The following is a 22929-nucleotide window of genomic DNA, read 5'->3' as shown; positions in this document are numbered from 1 at the left end:
TATGAAACACCTGTGGTTGAATGAAGCAGAAGTTGGATACCACTAAACCTTAAAGCAGTTTGCATTCATTTATTTATAGGTATAGGTGTAGGTGTAAAATTATGATCTATTTAAAAATCCATAGCAGAACATCAGAATGTTGTTCTTAGAGAATATGGATGGTAAGTGTATTCGTTTTCTATTGCTGGGTATTGAATCACTCCAAACTTAACAGGTTAAAACAGCGCCAGTATAGTGGCTCACAGTCTGTAGGTCAGAAGTCCAGCTGCAGCAAGTCCAGGCTCAGGGTCTCAGAAGGTCAACATCAGTGTGTCAGTTGGGCTGTGTTTTTGTCCGAAGCTCAAGGTCCTTCCAAGCTCCCATGGTTGTATCAGTACACAGTGCTTTGCAGTTGCAGGGCTGAGGTCTTGTTGCCCAGCTGGCTGTTAGCCAGAGGTTGTCCCCAACTCCTGGAGGCCTCTGTATTCCTTGCCATGTGGTTCCCTCCATCTTCAAAACCAGTAACTCTCCCTCCCAGCATCAAGTCTCTCTCATCCTTAAAACGTGTTTGACCAGAAAGAGCCCCATCTTTCTTCAGGGCTCGCCTGATTAGGTCAGGCCCCCCAACTGTCATCTCCCTGTTTTAAGGTCAGCTGATTTGGGAGCTTGATTGTACCTGTAAAATCAACTTCACAGCAGCACTTAGATTCATGTCTGAATAACTGAGAGAGGACATGTATACACCAGCGGCTGGGAATCCTGGCACTGTCTTAGAACTCTGTCACAATAAGTAAATTTCTTTTCTTTCTTTATTTTTTGAAATGGAGTTTTGCTCGTTTTGCCCAGGCTGGAATGCAATGGCACTATCTCGACTCACTGCAACCTCTGCCTCCTGGGTTCAAGCGATTCTCCTGCCTCAGCCTCCCAAGTAGCTGGGGTTACAAGTGCGTGCCACCACGCCTGGCTAATTTTGTATTTTTAGTAGAGATGGGTTTTCACCATGTTGGCCAAGCTGGTCTCGAACTCCTGACCTCAGGTGATCCACCCACCTCGGCCTCTCAGAGTGTTGGAATTACAGGCTTGAGCCACTGCGCCCAGCTAGTAAATTTCTTTTCCTTTGCTCCCTCACCTTTTAGATGTGGTCTCAGGGAAGTGAGTTTGGGATGGCTAAGGAAAAACAGGGTGAGTCGTCAAATAGTTTTACATAAATCAAAGAATTTGCTTAGAGTATCTTGATTCTCTGTCTTCAGTCGTATTTATTTCTTTAGTACCCACCTAGTCTACGCACAGAAGCAATAAAGATGAGCAAGAAAAGAAATCACTTTTAAGGAACTGCTTTTAAGGAACTCAGAGTCTAATGGCAAAGACAGTCAAATAAAGGTAATAGTTTCAAAATAACATGGTAAATGTCACGGAGGTATTTGGTGAGCAAAGCAGAGGACACCTAGAATTTGCTGGGTGTGGCAGAGGCGGGCTAAGGAAGCAGTCAGGAAAGGCTTCTCAGAGAGTGTGGAGCTTGAGCTGTACCATGAAGGACAAAGTGCAGTTGGCCAGTTGGACCAGGGAAGGGAAGAGATTCTACATAATGGGAGTCGCCCGTGCAGAAACAAAGGAATACTAAAGCAAGCCGCATGCACTAAACTCTGAGTTTAACCCTGTTGCCTTCTCTACCGACTTGGTATTACATTGGTAGTAACCCTAAGAAGGTATTTTCATCACAATGAATTCTAAATGCATCTAAGTCTTAAAAACATTAAAAAGTGAAATAGTGGTTTTCAACCGGGGCAAGTTCGCCCCCAGAGGACGTTTACCAATATTTAGAGACATTTTTGATTGCCACAACTTAGAAGTGGGGATGCTCCTGGCAGCTAGTGGGGTAGAGGCCGGGATGCTGCTCAACATCCTGCAATGCACAGAACAGCCTCACAACAAAGACTCACTTGCCCCAAAATGTCCATAGTGCCAAGGTGGAGAAACCCTGTTCTGTATGACCACGCAGCTATGAAAAGGACCAGGTTAGATGGGATGTGCTGACATAGAAAGATCATCAAGATATAGTTGAGGGAAGCAAGGCACACACCAATGTGTATCTCCTGATTCCTATGTGTGAACGTGCGTGTGTACAGGTAAGTATAGATGATTTTCAAAGAAAAGTTTTCAGAAAGAATACATAATAAACTTAAAATGAGTCACCTTTGGGTAGAGTGGAGCATGGCTTCCGTGTTTCATTTTGTGCTTGTGGTTTTGCACCATCTACACATATCATTTATTTTGTGATGTCATCAAGAGTTACAAAGGGATATGGGGAACTACACCTTTCTCTGTTGAAAAGAAAACTTTATAAATTCTATTTTAAAAATATAAGAAGGGTACCTGTGTATATTTTAACTTAGTTAAAATGTAAAATTTTGTCAGCAAACTATTAATGTGACTGTAACTTTAACATGGACTTATCAGTAATTCTTTTTCCTACAGTTAAAAAATTTGCTCAGGAACAAATTGCACCTTTGGTTTCAACCATGGATGAAAATTCGAAAATGGAGAAATCAGTAATACAAGGATTATTTCAACAAGGGGTATATTTTATAATTCTTCCAGTTTCAAGCTTTTATAAAAACATTTTGGTGTTAAAATGTAGGCATATTTTTAAATTCAGGGACTGTAATGATAGCACAATGAACCCTTCATTTCCCACTCAAAATTATCTGTTTTCTTTTTTTGATTGAAATCGTACTTAATATTTATGTACTTAAAAGTTTTAAAACGGAATTAACATTTTTAATTGGAAATACTGTATATTTTAAGGAAAAGTTTGGAAGTAAGATGGTAATTTATTTGTATCTTTAGACCAGTGGTTCTCAACTAGGGGCAGTTTTGCCCTCCAGGGGACATTGGGCAATGTCTAGAGACATCTTTGGTTGCCACAGCTGAGGTGTGCTACTGGCATCTAGTGGGATAGAGACAAGGCATGCTGCTCAACATCCTGTAGTGCACAGGACAACTGCCACAACAAAGAATTATCCAACCCAGTGCCACCGTGAAGAAACCCTACTTTAGATAGTAACACTACATAGCATAGTTTATATTCTACCTGAATCTCTATGTAAGTGATAAACTTAGAAGCAGAGGTGATACATGAATTCCACATTAGCCAGGCAACAGATTCCCATCTTTCCAAGTCATATAGCTCTTTAATGGAAATGCAACATATGAAATAGATACAAGTAAAACCACTCTCACTGTGATAGAGGAGAGGCTATTAGCATAGGGGCTTCTAGAAGAACATTTTTTAAATCACCACACTCATCATTTCTCACTTCTCCAGAGGTATAAAATATTTATTTTTTTATTTTTAATACTAAAGATGTCCCAGAACAAGTGGCTGCTATTCAGAGCCATTGGCCTAAATCTTGTCTGCCATCCGATTTGAAAAATAACCATTGCCACTTAGCTAGATAGTTTTATTTATTTCTGTTTTAAAGCAACCAGCTTTTTTTATACCGTGCGTAGTAGCGGTTCTTCCATCTTTCTTTTAGCAGTCAAACTCTTGGGAAAATGGAATCTCGTGTGGAGCCATAGTGGTCAAACAGGAGGCTGATGTGGAGAAGAGATGGACTCTGTGAGTCCATTCCTCAGCCAGGTTTTATTTCTATTGCTTGCAGACCCTCTCGGCTTCTGGAAGCAGTCTCGCGGTTTCACAGCGTGAGATCTCCCCTTTGGTGGTGGTTTCTGCAGCGGGGCTGTCTGCAGAGGGATGCATTGCCTGCGCCCTGCTACTCACCTCCACAAACCGCTGCTGCGCAGATGCAGCCTCGCCTGCCTCCTTACTCCCATTGTCATGGCTTTTTGGCATAATGGCTTGCAAAAACAATATTTCCACTTTGGGAGAGATTGGTGACTTTTTTAGAGAAGCAATGTCTCTGACATCTGTTCAAGACATTGTCATGAGGTAGCCAGAGTGCCCTACTCAGTCCTCAGGCAAACCCAGATCCTTCCGTTCTTCCTCATTTCTGGTTTTATCACCATTCAGTCACTCCCATTTCTGGTTGTTTTCCTGTTGTAGCCCAAAATGTAACAGCCACAGCCCTGACTGCAGCATAGCGTGACTCCAGGAATGTCTAGAGAGAGACTAAGAGAATTATCCTTCTGTTAACAGCGGTGGGCTTTGAATTACACAGGCACACATTCTCCTTGTGAAATTGAGAGTACTATGTGAGCTTCAGTAGTGACGGAACGGGGTTGTTGGAAAGGCTTGGCTGGCACTGGTCATGTTTACAGGCACCCGTTCTTTGGCTAGTGTGACTCTAGCAAACACCACCACCTCTGCTAACCATCCTGAACTTTTGAAGGTGGCATAAAATGAATGGTCATTCAATTATTAACTTGTCAAAAAAGTCAAGGTGAAAGAGCCTGACTGGAAGAAACTTTGCCAAATGAAACTACAGACATTCCCATTGAGGAGTAGGCTGTTTCCTTCTGTTTCCTTGTTACGTTGAAATCAGCATAAGATGAGTAGGGCATGTTGAAAAACCAAAACCCCACCTACCTTCTTGAAGCAGGCAACAACAGTTCTTAGCAAGAAAGCTCGTCTAAGTATATTTATAGAAGATATTTTCTCATTCCGTTAAGCTATACTTTAAAGCATTTTACCTTTCATTATTTTTTTAATCCCAAAAGGAAGCAAATGATGGAATATAATTTTATCCTTTTCAAATATACAGTTTCTGTTACAGATTTTTTTGTTACCTATGGAAAAATTGCCATACCAAATTAAAATAAAATATACATACAAAATTTTAAAATTAAGAATAAATATGGTGGCCAGGCGCAGTGGCTCGCACCTGTAATCCCAGCACTTTGAGGGGTTGAGGCAGGTGGATCACCTGAGGTCGGGGGTTCGAGACCAGACTGGCCAACACAATGAAACCCATCTCTACTAAAAATAATAATAATAATAATAATAAAATTAGCTGGGCGTGATGGTAGGCACCTGTAATCCCAGTGACTTGGGAGGCTGAGGCACGAGAATCACTTGAACCCGGGAGGTGGAGATTGCAGTGAGCTGAGATCGCGCCACTGCACTCCAGCCTGGGAGACAGAGCAAGACTCTGTCTCCAAAAAAAAAAAAAGCAAATATGGTTACATTTTATTTTTTAACTTGTTCTTGCAAGAAATTTCCCCATATAAAAATAGCTTTCTTAATCTATGTTACCTTGTTTTTTCTTTAGTTGATGGGTATTGCAGTTGACCCAAAATATGGAGGAACAGGAGCTTCATTTTTATCCACTGTGATCGTGATAGAGGAATTAGCCAAAGTTGATGCATCTGTGGCTGTCTTTTGTGAGGTCCAGAACACACTCATTAACACACTGATTGGAAAACATGGAACGGAAGAACAAAAGGCCACCTATTTGCCTCAGCTCACGACAGAAATGGTGAGTTGAGATAAATTGTTGATCTAATGGATCTAATCTTTAGTAAGTTTACAGTATTTTCAGGAAAAAAGTAGCTGCAATGTTGACCTTACTATCCAAGACCACAGTGCAGTATCATTAATTCAAGCAATGCTCAATAAATTAATGCTGCTGGAAAAGTACACTCTACCTCTTGTTTGCCACTTAGAAATTTAGAAAATAATCATCAGATAATAAAATTATTTCTTTTTGTCCTAATTATATCTTCTAATACCTTTGTTGATGGTTTCATTTACATTGTGATGTGTTTCTACTGTGATTATTAAAATCAATTTCAATGAGTATGTGTTTGTAAGTCTTTAAATTTGTCTTGGACAAATAGGGTGTATTTTGGAAAATAATACTTTCAGAACACCATTGCTATTTTCATAAATATATGCTTTTAAAAAAGCAGCTAAAGATTTGATTTACAAATGTCTATTTTCCATAAGTATTTGTTATACAGAGTATAAATATAGTTATTAATTTGGACTTTTTTTATCCCATATGTAGGCAGGAAGTTTCTGCCTCTCAGAGGCTGGAGCAGGTAGTGACTCATTTGCTTTGAAGACCAGAGCTGATAAAGAGGGAGATTATTATGTCCTCAATGGATCAAAGATGTGGATCAGCAGTGCTGAGTACGCGGGACTCTTTCTGGTGATGGCGAATGTAGACCCTACCCTTGTAAGTTTGAAAACGAAATTTCTTTCTTTTTCCAAACCCCTTCTTTTCTCTTTCTTTATCTTTTCATCCTTCTGTTTCCTTTTTATGACTTCATCTTGAACTCTTTAGTCTTCTCAGTACTGAAAATGTCAGACTTGAGCTGACATTTTTTTGCTTTATTTATTAATCTCCTAAAGTAAATATTGTTGACAAAATTATTAGTTAGAGTTGGCCCACCATATCCATGGATTCAGCCAACTCCGGATTGAAAATATTTGGTAAAAAAAAAAATAAAATTCTGCAAAGTTCCAAAAAGTAAAACTTGAATTTGCTTTGTGCCAAGTACCATGTTGAATTCATGTGAATAAAGTGATGTGCATGCATTATATTAGGTATCAAATAATCTAGAGATGATTTAGAGTCTACCGGAGCATGTGCACAGGTTATATGCAAATATTACACCATTTTATGTAAAGTACTTGAGCACTGTCAGATTTTGGTATCCTTGGGGGGTCCTGGAACCACTCCCCCACATATATGGAGGGATGACTGTTTGTGGAGGACCAATTGTTACTTATCTCCTAATGTGTTATATAGTAAGCTAATCTTTTTTTCTTTTCCTATTTTTTTTTTTTTGATATGGAGTCTCACTATATCCCCCAGGCTGGAGTGCAGTGGTGTGATCTCACCTCACTGCAACCTCCTCCTCCTGAGTTCATGCGATTCTGCTGCCTCAGCCTCCCAAGTATGTGAGACTACAGGTGCGCACCACCATGCACAGCTAATTTTTGCATTTTTTGTAGAGACAGGGTTTCTCCATGTTGGCCAGGCTGGTCTCGAACTCCTGACATTGGGTGATCTGTCTGCCTCGGCCTCCCAAATTGCTGGGATTATAGGCGTGAACCAGTGCACCCGGCCCTAATCTTTAATTTTGTTGAATTTCCAATGTTCTATTTAGTAATGAAGAATTTAAGTACCTATTTAGTACATTTATTTTAAAGAATATTCAGTTGGAAAATAGACATATAGCAAAATGATAAATACATTTTTTCATCGGTGAATACAGTATTTTCACTAATGTAACAATTGAATTAAATTGTTAAAACTTTTTTTCTTTTTTTTTTTGAGACGGAATTTCTCTCTGTCGCCCAGGCTGGACTGCAAGGCTGTGATCCCGGCTCACTGCAATCTCTGCCTCCTGGGTTCAAGCCATTCTCCTGCTTTAGCCTCCTGACAGGCACCTGCCACCACGCCCAGCTGATTTTTGTATTTTTACTAGAGACATTGTTTCACCATGTTGGCCAGACTGGTCTCAAACCCCTCACCTCAGGTGATCCACTCAACTCGGCCTCCCAAAGTGCTGGAGTTACAGGCATGAGCCACCATGCCCGGCCTAAAACTTTACATAGTAAAATTAAATTGAGAACATGGCATTCTCATGATTATAATCGTGTAATAATAATTTTAATATTTATAATGGCCTCTGAAAAAGTGAAAGAAATGGTAAGGTTCTTGGATCTCATGTCCTCTAGTTGCCCTCATTTCATAATGCCCATGTTGCAATTCTGAGTCCGTTAGTATTTATTACTAAAGTCCATTTGTAGTTTTCTTTTTACTTAAGCTCTTTAGAAACAAGGCGTTTTATAAATCCAAGTGGTAATAGCATTTTAAATCTTCTTTTTAGGGATATAAGGGAATTACTGCCTTCTTAGTAGATCGTGATACTCCGGGCCTTCATATCGGGAAACCTGAAAACAAATTGGGGCTCAGAGCTTCTTCCACCTGCCCAGTAACATTCGAAAATGTCAAGGTGGGTGTCTTAGACCAATCAGTAAAAGACTGATGTGAAATAAGCCTTGCGTGGAGCCACGGGAGGTGTACAAGACAGGTGTCAAAATATTAAGTGGCTATAAGCACACGCAGGAGAGTATTTTGTAAAACCCTGAACAGTGCTCTTTAGTCATGACCAGACAAATGTACTTTTCACAAAAGTGGAAACCTTTCTGCCCAGAAGCTGTCCTGGGAAGCAAGTGTCAAGAATTCATACCATTTATGTTTTATAACTTATGTACTTCTGACCATGTGTACTTGATGAGCTTGAGACTTGTGAACCAAACGGGGCTGCAGAGAAGGAAGTCTGGTGTCAGTGCGCTAAAGGCCACAAGATGGGGGTGTTGCTCAGTGAGAGCGGAAACAGCCAGGCTATTAAACGTGAGCAGCAGAAGATCGTGGATGTTAGTGCTGGTGCTGTACAACTCTCCGTAGGTGGGTCAGGTGGTGTCGGCTTTTCCACCACTCATCACAGAGCCTAATCTTTTTTTGCATGGCTGTGGGGAGCGAGGGGGAGGATGTCTTTACAGATGTCATTTGGGCTTCACTACTTCACCCCAACTGTTTTCCTCATTCTTACTTTCCCATTTCTTTCTCCATTCTTCCCTGCTCACTCCCCCAACTACCCATGTTGTAAAACTAAGTATAGTTTTTTATTATATCTAATTCTTTGTTTTTTTTGAACTGTGAATAAGCATTTTCGTCTGTTTCTTCTCTCTTCCTCTTTCTCTTTCTTGTACATACACCTGTGTACACACACGCACACACACATATACCCCACAGTTGATTTTTATGAGGATGAATGGTCTGAACAGCAGAAGGGCTTACTACACTTGTTTTTGCAAGTATTTGCCGATTTTTGTAGTTCCTAATCTGTTATCTTACACTGTAACCTACAGATAAGAATTGGGTGGCAGGAGTATTAATGTATGTTATTGATGAATTCTATGAGATTCCCTTACTCTAAATTCACTCATCCATTCAATACCTGTGCAAGGCTCTGGAGGATGCAGTCATGAACAGCATGAACTTGAGTCCTTTTCCTCAGAGAGCTGTGGAAAAACAGTGTAGAGGGAGATAGATTGCTGCAAGTTCTGTGAGACAGCTAGCACACGAATTGGGAGTCTATGCCTACTTACAAATGCATAATCAAAATGAATCGTGTAAAATGAAACTGAGAAATAAGTGCACATTTGTATTTTCAGGTTCCAGAAGCCAATATCTTGGGACAAGTTGGGCATGGCTATAAGTATGCCATAGGGAGTCTTAATGAAGGTAGAATAGGAATCGCTGCGCAGGTAAGTCCAGTGTTAACTCTTCCGTGATGCAAATCAATTAAAATGTGAAAAGAAAAAAATGCAATGAAACCAGTGAAAATTTGGAAGCTTGTGGACACAAGATGGCATCATTCCCTTACATGAGGGATAGAATGGCTTCTGATTATTTCTTTCAAATTCCCTTTTGGTCAATTATGTCAGTGTCTGTAGAACCAAACAATGGCCTGGTGGTAACAGTGTTTCTGCTTTGAGAACATTAAAGTATTATCTAATACCTGAACCAATAACTTTTAAAATGTATCATAAATTAAATATGGCACTTAAAAACTATCTACTTTCCAAAGCATGAAATTCATTCTGGAAGGAATTTTTTACATTAAGGATAAATAATATTCATTCCACTGTGTAGTAAAGATCTCTTATCTATAGTTAATAAAAAATTTGTTGCTTACTGTTTTGCATGTGAAAACTGGGCAATTTTTTTGGCAGCACATGAAATAAAATAGCCACAGTTAAGTAGATATATAAAATGAGAACTATTTTTTTTTACCCTTTTCTTTTATATAATTGTGTTTTTCTATTAAAGGATATTGGTTATTTTCCAGAATTAACAACATTAATAAGGTTTTGGCTTTATTTCTCATATTTTGTGAGTGATAAATATTATACATATATATTATATAATTTATATTTTTTATTTTATATATATTTTTTTTTTTTTTATATATTTTATTATATATATTAATGAGACTGAGTCTCGCTCAGATACCCCAGGCTGGAGTGCAGTGGCATGATCTCGCTCACTGCAAGCTACACCTCCCGGGCTCCACAAGCCATTCTCGCTGTCAAAATCAGCCTCGGAGTAGCTGGGACTACAGGTTGCCGCACCAGCCTGGGCTAAATATTATTATATATATATGGAGATTTTTTCATCGTGTTAGCCAGGATGGCCTCGATCTCCTGACCTCGTGATCCGCCTGCCTCTGCCTCCCAAAGTTCTGGGATTGCAGGTGTGAGCCACTGCACCTGGCCTTTGTAGAGTATATTTTTAATCAGTGATTATACAAAACTCAAGAACTTAGAGCTTTTCAATTTTGAAGATGTTACATATATATTAGCTATTGGAATAAATATTAGATTATTACTCTAGATTTTTTTCTGCTGCTGTTACTTTGCTAACTATTTTTAGACCATAACTTAGTCCAGTTTTCCTACAATGCTAGACAATGTGTCACTAAAGAATATTGTTTTATCAGTTCTCTTAAAAGTTTTTCTGTGATTCAACTTAGTTAGAGATGACATTAAAAACTACAATACTAGATCTCATTTTTTTCAGACATATAAATAATATAGATGTTCTGGCAATAAAATACACGGCCTGGGCTTCAGTCTAATTACTCCAAGTTATCTAATAACCTAATTAAAAGTTAAGGTCAGGTAGTTACTATGTCAGTGGATGCCTTTGAGAGGAAGAGGCACATGGAGTGTAACAGTGAACTGAAGGCATCTGTCCTTGAAACCTTGCAGGCCAAGAGAATTCAGTTTTTCAGTGTTTGTAGTAGAAACATTTTACTGAGGTAGAAAAGCCCATTTTGATGGATAACTGATCATTTCAGTCTTCATTTCAATATAGGGTATTATTTATGTACAAATTTTAGCTGTAAGGGTATAGTGACATCATCTTATCTCACAGCCAAGAGTGCAGTGAGTCTGCTGCGTCATTTGAATTTGGGGTTTATGGTTTTCTTGTGCCTTTAATTTTAATTTATTATTCTGTTTTCTAGAGAGTTCAAAATAAAAGACTAAAAGAAAATGTGAACGAATACTAATGAAATAAATTGATAAGTTTGCTGGGCATTTCCCCAAAAGCTTTTGCTATTGATTTTCTAAAACCATAATTTGACATAATTAGATAGTGATTTAATGGCTACTTAATGTTGACATTTAGAAACCATTTCTAAGCTTGAATCATATAATAGATATCAAAGTTGGTTAGCAGTGAGACAGTGCAACTAAAATTGTCACCATGTCCTATGTAAATTAAATGTTTTACTAGATGCTTTCTATGCATTGTTCTCAACCCTAGCTATGTATTAAGTCACTAAGGAGTTTATTTATAAAGTTGAGGTTTAGGTCACACTCCTCCACCTACTCTATTCCCAAGATTTGGATGCTGAATCCATTAGGCCTGAGTGTCAGTATTGTTTTAAATCAGGTTCCCCAAATGATTCTATGGTGCAGCCGGGTTCCAAACCACTGCTCTCTTATGTTCTAATGTCCTTCCCATCGAAGCTCTCATTAATCCTAGTCATATACAACATAGATGGGAAGGTAGAAAGTTAAGAAGTGATCTTCCACATTTCACTTCTAGAAGAACTGGAGGGAGTTCCTCTACAGTCTTCAAGGCTGGTTCTGAGCAAAACTTGTATGGCTTATTTTATACCTGGAGAATCAAAGCTTAAAGAAGATTCCTAAAAGTAATCTTAACTTAAAAGGTTGTGTGAACACAACCTTGCTGGGAGATTTGCCTCTGCTAGAATTAAATATGCTCATATTCACATGAAATCACTCAAACTTTTCTCCCAATTATTGGAAGTTCAGTTCTACAAATGCAGTGGGCGAAGATGTGTTATGAACACACACCTCACCACCTCATCATCTCCAGTTCTTCCCCTACCCCAATCATTCCATTTATGTTTAGAAGGAATTCACAACTTGAATAATTAAACTTGTAACAAAATAAGAAATTCTGATTTTTTTTTTTTTATCTATTAACAGATGCTGGGACTGGCACAAGGATGTTTTGACTATACAATTCCATATATTAAAGAAAGGATGCAATTTGGCAAACGACTGTTTGATTTTCAGGTGTGTAATTATTAAGGTCTTTCTGCTGTGCTGGACTTCCCAGCTTCCTGTTAATGAAGCTGTGTTGAAAGCCATGGAGGGAATCCCCTCAGGGGATTTTAATGGGAGATGGGTAGGGGAGGAAGGAATAGGTCTCAGGGAGTGTACTTGTGAATACCTTGATCTTTGCCAAGGGCAGAGGAGTAGTCCTTGAGGCCAGGCTGTGGTGTGATTCAGGATATCTTGGTGAGCACTATGAAGCTGTCTCCTCACTACTTCAGAAGCTCAGGGCAGGGGTCTGGAGTCAGACTTCCTGGATTCAAATCCTGGTTCTTTTACTTATTAGCTTTAGGCCTTAGGCAAGTGACCTCATTCTAGTCTTAAACTGCCTCATCTATAAAATAAAGATAAAACTACTTACTTACCCAGTTTTAAATGAGGTATGTGTAAAGTGTTTCACACATTGCATGGGTATAACAAGTGCTCAGTAGATGGTAACACTTGTTATGGGCCCCATTCAGACCAGAACCATGTGGTAATCCTCAGAGGACTACTTTGACACCTACGTCTCATGGAAGACACAGTTTGCTGCATTAAATACAAATGGGGTGCTCTCAGTCAGGCACTTGGGTAATACTGGTTTGGTCCAGTGCCGCGGCTTCTCAGAGTTCCCCAGGCAACCTGGGGATTCCTTGGTGGCAGTGGTATTCTTCCTGCCTTCCTTGAGGTCTTGCCAGGGTGGGGCAGCCGAGAGTGGCAACTTACCAAACCTTTTAGGCAACCTGAAGGCATGTCACCTAAAATTCCAGAATAATTACTTTACATGGTTGCAAAACCTCCCTTAAGCAGCTCTAGGCTCCAAGTACAATTTCTGATTGCACTGCTAGCTGTCACGTTGCATTGTCTTCGGGTTTATAATAATGACAAGGCCTCCTATGAGCATACTCAGATTGCACATGTGTAGAGATACGAGGCTGTGGACATGCACAGTCATTTTACGACCCAGAAGGACTGAGCGTGGCAGGCCCGGCCAGTGCCTACCGCAGCCCATGCTGTCATTCCCATCTTATGCCTAGGAACCTGAAGCACATGGAGGCTGAGTTCCCAAGGTCATAAAGCTAATATGGCACCAAAAGTAGAGGTATTTTTTTGTCTTGGCCTCTAGTCGAATTTTATTATACTAGAGTACTTTCTCAGAGCCAGCTACCACAAAGATTACAGTGAAAGAGACAGAATGTAAAGGTTGTTTTGAAGGGAGGCTTTTGATCTTCTTTATGCACAGGAAACTGTGTTCTTGTGCATATAGATAGATAGATTGATAGATGGAACGGGTCAGTTATACTAACAGGTATAATCATAATGACATCTTTAGAGATGCCTAGTAGGGGTAGTTAAAAGAACACTTGATTTTTTAAATTAATTAATTAATTAATTTTATTTTATTTTATTTTATTTTATTTTTTTGAGNGGATAACTGATCATTTCAGTCTTCATTTCAATATAGGGTATTATTTATGTACAAATTTTAGCTGTAAGGGTATAGTGACATCATCTTATCTCACAGCCAAGAGTGCAGTGAGTCTGCTGCGTCATTTGAATTTGGGGTTTATGGTTTTCTTGTGCCTTTAATTTTTAATTTATTATTCTGTTTTCTAGAGAGTTCAAAATAAAAGACTAAAAGAAAATGTGAACGAATACTAATGAAATAAATTGATAAGTTTGCTGGGCATTTCCCCCAAAAGCTTTTGCTATTGATTTTCTAAAACCATAATTTGACATAATTAGATAGTGATTTAATGGCTACTTAATGTTGACATTTAGAAACCATTTCTAAGCTTGAATCATATAATAGATATCAAAGTTGGTTAGCAGTGAGACAGTGCAACTAAAATTGTCACCATGTCCTATGTAAATTAAATGTTTTTACTAGATGCTTTCTATGCATTGTTCTCAACCCTAGCTATGTATTAAGTCACTAAGGAGTTTATTTATAAAGTTGAGGTTTAGGTCACACTCCTCCACCTACTCTATTCCCAAGATTTGGATGCTGAATCCATTAGGCCTGAGTGTCAGTATTGTTTTAAATCAGGTTCCCCAAATGATTCTATGGTGCAGCCGGGTTCCAAACCACTGCTCTCTTATGTTCTAATGTCCTTCCCATCGAAGCTCTCATTAATCCTAGTCATATACAACATAGATGGGAAGGTAGAAAGTTAAGAAGTGATCTTCCACATTTCACTTCTAGAAGAACTGGAGGGAGTTCCTCTACAGTCTTCAAGGCTGGTTCTGAGCAAAACTTGTATGGCTTATTTTATACCTGGAGAATCAAAGCTTAAAGAAGATTCCTAAAAAGTAATCTTAACTTAAAAAGGTTGTGTGAACACAACCTTGCTGGGAGATTTGCCTCTGCTAGAATTAAATATGCTCATATTCACATGAAATCACTCAAACTTTTCTCCCAATTATTGGAAGTTCAGTTCTACAAATGCAGTGGGCGAAGATGTGTTATGAACACACACCTCACCACCTCATCATCTCCAGTTCTTCCCCTACCCCAATCATTCCATTTATGTTTAGAAGGAATTCACAACTTGAATAATTAAACTTGTAACAAAATAAGAAATTCTGATTTTTTTTTTTTTTATCTATTAACAGATGCTGGGACTGGCACAAGGATGTTTTGACTATACAATTCCATATATTAAAGAAAGGATGCAATTTGGCAAACGACTGTTTGATTTTCAGGTGTGTAATTATTAAGGTCTTTCTGCTGTGCTGGACTTCCCAGCTTCCTGTTAATGAAGCTGTGTTGAAAGCCATGGAGGGAATCCCCTCAGGGGGATTTTAATGGGAGATGGGTAGGGGAGGAAGGAATAGGTCTCAGGGAGTGTACTTGTGAATACCTTGATCTTTGCCAAGGGCAGAGGAGTAGTCCTTGAGGCCAGGCTGTGGTGTGATTCAGGATATCTTGGTGAGCACTATGAAGCTGTCTCCTCACTACTTCAGAAGCTCAGGGCAGGGGGTCTGGAGTCAGACTTCCTGGATTCAAATCCTGGTTCTTTTACTTATTAGCTTTAGGCCTTAGGCAAGTGACCTCATTCTAGTCTTAAACTGCCTCATCTATAAAATAAAGATAAAACTACTTACTTACCCAGTTTTAAATGAGGTATGTGTAAAGTGTTTCACACATTGCATGGGTATAACAAGTGCTCAGTAGATGGTAACACTTGTTATGGGCCCCCATTCAGACCAGAACCATGTGGTAATCCTCAGAGGACTACTTTGACACCTACGTCTCATGGAAGACACAGTTTGCTGCATTAAATACAAATGGGGTGCTCTCAGTCAGGCACTTGGGTAATACTGGTTTGGTCCAGTGCCGCGGCTTCTCAGAGTTCCCCAGGCAACCTGGGGATTCCTTGGTGGCAGTGGTATTCTTCCTGCCTTCCTTGAGGTCTTGCCAGGGTGGGGGCAGCCGAGAGTGGCAACTTACCAAACCTTTTAGGCAACCTGAAGGCATGTCACCTAAAATTCCAGAATAATTACTTTACATGGTTGCAAAACCTCCCTTAAGCAGCTCTAGGCTCCAAGTACAATTTCTGATTGCACTGCTAGCTGTCACGTTGCATTGTCTTCGGGTTTATAATAATGACAAGGCCTCCTATGAGCATACTCAGATTGCACATGTGTAGAGATACGAGGCTGTGGACATGCACAGTCATTTTACGACCCAGAAGGACTGAGCGTGGCAGGCCCGGCCAGTGCCTACCGCAGCCCATGCTGTCATTCCCATCTTATGCCTAGGAACCTGAAGCACATGGAGGCTGAGTTCCCAAGGTCATAAAGCTAATATGGCACCAAAAGTAGAGGTATTTTTTTGTCTTGGCCTCTAGTCGAATTTTTATTATACTAGAGTACTTTCTCAGAGCCAGCTACCACAAAGATTACAGTGAAAGAGACAGAATGTAAAGGTTGTTTTGAAGGGAGGCTTTTGATCTTCTTTATGCACAGGAAACTGTGTTCTTGTGCATATAGATAGATAGATTGATAGATGGAACGGGTCAGTTATACTAACAGGTATAATCATAATGACATCTTTAGAGATGCCTAGTAGGGGTAGTTAAAAGAACACTTGATTTTTTAAATTAATTAATTAATTAATTTTATTTTATTTTATTTTATTTTATTTTTTTGAGACAGAGTCTCGCTGTGTCACCCAGGCTGGAGTGCGGTGGCGTGATCTCAGCTCACTGCAAGCTCCGCCTCCCGGGTTCACACCATTCTCCTGCCTTAGCCTCCCGAGTAGCTGGGACTACAGGCACCTGCCACTGTGCCTGCCTAATTTTTTGTATTTTTAGTAGAGATGGGGTTTCACCGTGGTCTCGATCTCCTGACCTTGTGATCTGCCTGCCTCGGCTTCCCAAAGTGCTGGGATTACAGGCATGAGCCACCACACCCAGCCTAATTTAGTTTTTAAAAATTTTGTGGGTACACAGGTACCCACAAACATTTATGGGGTACATGAGATGTTTTGATAGAGACATGCTATGTGAAATAAGCACATCGAGGAGAAGACATTTTGATCTTAAAAAGCAACATTATTATAGCTGTATAATGCTTTGATTAAAGTTAGTAGAGTTTTTTCTAACACGTTATCTCATGTTTGCTTTGCATGCATTCATTCATATCTTTCTGACCTCGAGACTGCATGGTCCTTGAGGGTAGAGACCAGCCTATTCATCTTTATTAATTTCAATTGTTTATTCAGTATAGATTTATTTAGCATGTTCTCCATGCTAGGCCTTGTGTTCACAATGTAGTTACGGAATGAGTATTCAGCAATGGTGAGTTCTTGTAGAGCAGAAGACATGTCTCAGTCACTTTCCTGCCTCTCTCAGTACTTAATGTGGCAAATGGAATAGACAGCATGGATGGTGACTGTAAGTTTAATTGAACTGAATGTATTTTGCAAAAATAATCAGAATCTCTGAGTTCCACATAAAAAGCCAAACTCCTAGAACAGTGATACTTGTATAGAAACAGACAAATTCACTGATGGAACAAAACAGAAAAGCCGGAAATAGACCCATGCATGTATGCAGATTTGATGTATGATAGAGATGGCATTACAGATCCCTAAATGGGAATATTCTTTCTGTGTGAGAAAATAATGAAACTGTATTCCTACCTCACACCATACACAGAAAATAGATGTCAGATGTAAAGACATAATGTTAAAAGCAAAACTTTAAAGATTTTAGGAGAAAACAGAGAATATCTTTATAACCTCATAGTAGGAAAGGTTTTTGTAAACGGACACATAAAGGACTAATCCTAAAGATAAGATGGGTGGTAAGATTGGTAAATTTTTTCCTGGAAAGATGCTCTAAAGTGAAAAGATAAATCACAGGGGAGAAGATAGTGACTCTACACATAGGTTTGTGGGTGTTTAACTTACTATTATGCTTCATAGCCTACGTATATGGAACATCGTCTTTTTTTGTACATATGAAATTGTCGTGTGTATCACATATTTCAGGAAGAGAAAGAGAAGAATCTGTAGGGTATTAACGAACAGTGCTGTTTTTCTCCAACTTGTCCCTCCCTTTTGTTTAGGAAAGGCCATTCCTGGGATTTGTGTGTGATTGCCTTAATCAAGGTTCACTGTCTTAATATTCATCACACATTATTACAATTATTTAATTGTCTGTTCTCCCTGCTGGACTATATATTATAAATCATGAGAACAAAGAACTCTGGCTGTAATGTTCAGTGCACTGCCTCCGTCACGCTCAGGGCGGTGCCTGCCATCTCAGAGGTGCCCAATAACTATCTGGGTGGATGGATAGGTTAGGCATGAGAAACATTTCAGTTTGTAATAAACATCTGTGCCTGTTATTTCCAGGAAATTGTTTACAAATGTTAATGTTTGTATTCTGGCTCACTAAGTTAACCGTTGTTTCTTTTATTGGCAAACATTTAGTGTGGACCTAATCACCCTCTAAAATTTCAGGGTGGTAGTAATTGGTGCTTCATATATTCTTCATTGCTTTGTAGCTAACATCTTTTAATGCCTGGAAGCCATATGCAAAATCAAAATTTTCTTAATTCAAGCAAATAAAGAATATATTCAAAGTTTTGCTGTGCCAGGATTAATTTAAGCTCAATTTTGATCAAAAGAGAGTTGAAATAATTATTAAATATAACAGTCAAGTGTTTAAACCTAACTTTATGATACTTTACTATTTAAATCTTCATAATCATGAAGAATTACATGAACTTTGAAGTTTTTCTAGGAAAAGAGGATTTAACGTTACTTATAATGTCACATTTCATTTTAGATTACAAATGTTAAAGTGTTTAAAAGACGTGAATGTGAATTTCCTTTGGGGTATATTTTGAGTCTGTCAGTGTTGTGTGTCTAAGCAGGACTTTCAGGTTGAGGTGCTTTTTTGAAATCATAATTCTCTAACTTGGGCCTGACTGTTACAGGGCCTCCAACACCAAGTGGCTCATGCGGCCACCCAGCTGGAAGCTGCAAGATTACTAACATACAACGCTGCTAGGCTTTTAGAAGCTGGAAAGCCATTCATAAAAGAAGCATCAATGGCCAAATACTATGCATCAGAGGTAAAAAAAAAAAAAAAAAAAAAAAAAAAAAAAAAAAAAAAAAAGAAAAAAAAAAAGAAATTTAGCCTTCTTTTTTTTTTTTTCCATATATATACTTATTAACAGTTTCTCTTGGGATTGTTGATTGTACTTTGGTTGTTTTTCAAGTTAAGATAACATGGACTCTTACTTCTTATAATAGAAAAGCAAAAAAGGAAAACTGCCATAGGAAAACACTTGAATTCTGTGAGGTCTCAGTGATTCGTTGAGTAGCCCAGCTCAGATAGACCACCCATCTCATATCCATGGCTGAGCCTCCTCTGAATGAGGGTGTCATGCCTATGGTGTCAAGTTCAGGCAAAGTGAATGCCGTGGAAGATGATGGGTCCATCATATGAAGAAATCAGATTTAAAACACCAAGAAAAGATTGTCTAAAACTTTCTACTCATACATTGGCTTTCTATAGCTAACACATTAGACTGTGGCTAGAGAATTTAGCCAAATCATCAGACAGCTGTTTCGCAGCCTCAGCGGTATCTTACTCATTTCATGGCTTTAAATTCTCATGTAACCTCTCCAGCCCATAAATTTAAATCTCCTGCCTCAACTTCTTTCTGAATTCCAGACTAACATGTCCAACTTCTGCTTCACCATCAGAACCTGAACGTCATCTTGACTCCCTGCTTTCCCTCACCCCACACATTGAGTCCAGCATCATCTCCTGTGAATTCTACCCCCCAGATGAATTCTACCCCCAAAAGATTCCTTGAATGGTGTATTTGTGTCCCTCTCCACTGCCACCTCTGTACTGCAGTCACCTTGCTGCTCTCCTGGTCCCTGGTGCTTCCTCCCATCCAGCCTCTCTCCTTTTTCAAAGTGGCAGCGAGGCCATGTCACCTTCCCGCTTGAAACCCTTTAGTGGCTTCTCACAACAAATGGAACTCTATCTGTACTAGATTTCAATTGCTGCTATAACAAATTACCAAAAAATCAGGGACCTAAAACAACGCCATTTCATTTTCTCTCACTTCTAGAGGTCAGAAATCTGAAGTGGTTCTCACTGGAATACAGGGGCTGCCTTTCTGCTGTTCTGGGGGACAGCTGTTTCCAGCTTCTAGGGGCTGCTCACATTCCTTGACTTGTAACCCCTTCCTCCGTCTTCAAAGCCAACAATGTGGTGTGTTCAGATCTCTCTCTGACTCTGCTTCCTGCCTCCGTGGTCATGTCACCTTCCATGACTAACTCTCCTGCCTCCTCCTTTTCCTTATAAGGACTCCTGTGATTATATTACAGCCACCCAGATAATTCAGGGTAATCTCTCCATCTCATGTCCTTACCCACATCTGCAGAGTCCCTACTACCATGGAAGGCAGCATATTTGCAGCTCTGAGGGATAGGATGTGGACGTCCTTGAGGGGCCATTCTGCAGGGTCTCTCGCTCCTCCATTCTCTTTTCACACTTCACCCCAGTCCCAGCCCACTGGCTGCCTCAGGGGCTGGAAATTGAAGAGTTCATTCTCCCCTTGGAGGCTTTCCACATGTTGGTCCTCAGCTTGAAATGTCCCCTAGCTCATCCGTTAGGCCCCCAGTAAACATTTCCCGAATAAATGATATCCCTCAGCAGGCAGATTCACGTGAACAATGCTCTAATTTCTTAAGAAAATGGGGATTTAGTGAATTAATAGGATGTTTTACAGAAATGGTATGGAGAATGGGACTGAAGAGACAGTGCTAGTTTAGAAGATAACTTCAGTCCTTCCAATGCCACTAACAGTGAATCCATGTTGCTGAAAATGTTATCCAGAAGTGTTTATCATGTAGAAGTTATGTGGTTTCAGTGTGTAATTGCACTTGCTTTTGGTAGATTGCAGGACAAACAACCAGTAAATGTATCGAGTGGATGGGGGGAGTAGGCTACACCAAAGATTACCCTGTGGAGAAATACTTCCGAGATGCAAAGATTGGTAAATAGATATTTATTTTTATTTTTATTTTGTTTTATTTGCCTCTGTAGGTATTTTGGCTGTTTTATTTGTCAATTTTATCCTAGGCAAAGGCAATTTTAATTTCTGCAGTATATGTTTATTGGCTCTCTTTACGTGGCTGGATTTTTTTCTTACCTTGTCCTTCAAAAAAAAATTGTTCTGTACTTTTTTAAAATATCAAATTGCCTTTTTAAATGCCTCAACAAGTTTTTTAGTAAAACTGCCACAAGTAACAGTCTGAACTTATGCATCAATTGTTGAAGAATCAAAATCTTCAACTTTTGATTAAACTTTAGTCAGTTTAATCCTGATCCTGGACATCAAGAAACCAAATGGAAAATTGTCATCTCTTAGTCAAAATTACACTGTGAAATAGTACTCTATTCAGGGGACATCAAGTGATGTGACGAGTAACTGTTTTATAGCAAGCGCAGAGGTGATGTTTATAGAGCTATTTCTTGTCTTAACTGTGTGCCAACTCCTCATTGTTCCTTCTGCTTCCTTTTGCTTAAGGTACGATATACGAAGGAGCTTCCAACATCCAGTTGAACACCATTGCAAAGCTTATCGATGCAGAATACTGACGTCTGTAGGAGTAGGACCCCTCCCTGGTGTCACTGCTGTAAAATTTTAAACTGTTGTGTCTTGTTGGGAGTAAGTGCCTTGCATGGGAATAAACTTCCACAGCATTCAAATATTTTACTGAAGCCCTTAGTCAGGGTCCTGGGGGTTGGCCTTTTTGGTTTTCTCTTTTCAGGCTGTTTAACTTAGGCACAGGAGATCCACTTTTAAACTTGGGAAATAAGCACCTGTGTTTTTTTCCAAAACTGTTTTTAAAGCTCGAGACATATATATATTTTTAAATTTGAGACGGAGTCTCACTCTGTCACCCAGGCAAGAGTGCAGTGGCATGATCTCAGTTCACTGAAGCCTCGACCTCCTGGGTTCCAGTGATTCTCATGCCTCGTCCTCCCAGGTAGCTGGAACTACAGGTGTGCACCACCACGTCTCACTAATTTTTGTGTTTTTAGTAGAGATGGGGTTTTGCCATATTGCCCAGGCTGGTCTCGAACTCCTAGCTTCAAGGGATCGCCCACTTTGGCCTCCCAAAGTGCTAGGATTACAGGGATAAACCACCGTGCTTGGCCGGATATTTATATTATCATTCTAGTTTCAGAGTATCCAGAAGTTTCATCCCATCATTTTGAAAAACAAAGGTATCTGAAGTACAACATTACTTATAGAAATAGTTACTTTATATTCCTATTAAATCTTAATCTGGTGACATCAGAGGAATATTTGTTATATAGTAGGCAATTTTTATCCAGTACTTTATAGATTCAACTCTAAGTTGCAAGTGAGGTCAAAACTGATGAAAATTTATTTAGAAAAATCTAAAAATTCTGGTTTTAAATATGAGAATCAGTGGAAAATAAGGGTATAATTTTATAGGTCATATAATGGAAGAAAATATTATTTTAACAATGTAAAGCAATATGATTTGTTACTATAATTGACCTGTATAAAAGATACATTTCATGGTGGTTTCAGTAGGTCATTTTAAAAACCAATGTACATTAATTTTCAAGTATAAGGTTTAAGTAATTTGATTTAATAATCAGAAAATATTCAATACAGTGTTGGAATATTCTGTCATGCACTATTTTTCCGTTGACAATTGCTGTTAATTGAATACGGTTTCTTCAGTCATGGTTATTGCACTTTATCCTGAATAATAATTCAGAAATTGGGTTTCGGTTCAGTGATTCTCAAGAGAAAGATCTCTTGCCCATTAAGAAGTGTATCAAAATCTCATAAGAAATGAGGGAGAGAAGGGGGCTGTGGAGTTTGAAAAAGTATATTCAATATTAAAATAATTTTATATTTGGGAAGGCAAAAATGAATCTATTGTTTTGCTATACAGGTTATAAACAGGCAAAATCAATAAAGTATAGACCTGGTTTTATTAGTCTGTTTTCATGCTGCTGATAAAGACATGCCCAAGACCAGGAAGAAACAGAGGTTTAATTGGACTTAGAGTTCCACATGGGTGGGGAGGCCTCAGAATCATGGTGGGAGGTGAAAAGCACTTCTTACACGGTGGCGGCAAGAGAAAATGAGAAAGAAGCAAAAGTGGAAACCCCTAATAAACCCATCAGATCGCGTGCTTATTTACTATCACAAGAATAGCACGGGAAAAACCGGCCCCCATGATTCAATTACTTCCCCCGGGTCCCTCCTACAACACGTGGGAATTCTGAGAGATGCCATTTAAGTTGAGATTT

General features: G+C 39.1%; 1 protein-coding gene across 1 annotated transcript in view; it reads left to right on the top strand.

Moving 5' to 3' along the window:
* Positions 1 to 22613, top strand: part of ACADSB (acyl-CoA dehydrogenase short/branched chain) — a 43997-nt gene extending 21384 nt beyond the window's left edge. The window contains exons 3-11 of the mRNA XM_017858665.1: positions 2455 to 2555; positions 5208 to 5414; positions 5946 to 6116; positions 7780 to 7905; positions 9131 to 9223; positions 11981 to 12070; positions 18542 to 18679; positions 20524 to 20623; positions 21158 to 22613. Coding sequence (XP_017714154.1) covers positions 2455 to 2555; positions 5208 to 5414; positions 5946 to 6116; positions 7780 to 7905; positions 9131 to 9223; positions 11981 to 12070; positions 18542 to 18679; positions 20524 to 20623; positions 21158 to 21228 — 1097 coding nt within the window. The 3' untranslated portion in view covers positions 21229 to 22613. The remainder of the gene's footprint in view (positions 1 to 2454; positions 2556 to 5207; positions 5415 to 5945; positions 6117 to 7779; positions 7906 to 9130; positions 9224 to 11980; positions 12071 to 18541; positions 18680 to 20523; positions 20624 to 21157) is intronic.
* The last annotated feature ends 316 nt before the right edge of the window (positions 22614 to 22929 follow it).

This window comes from Rhinopithecus bieti, unplaced genomic scaffold, assembly GCF_001698545.2.
Source record: "Rhinopithecus bieti isolate Rb0 unplaced genomic scaffold, ASM169854v2 scaffold_42745, whole genome shotgun sequence".
NCBI classification, from domain to species: domain Eukaryota; kingdom Metazoa; phylum Chordata; class Mammalia; order Primates; family Cercopithecidae; genus Rhinopithecus; species Rhinopithecus bieti.
The sequence above is the reverse complement of the archived record's forward strand: the minus strand, read 5'-3'. Positions and strand labels throughout refer to the sequence as shown.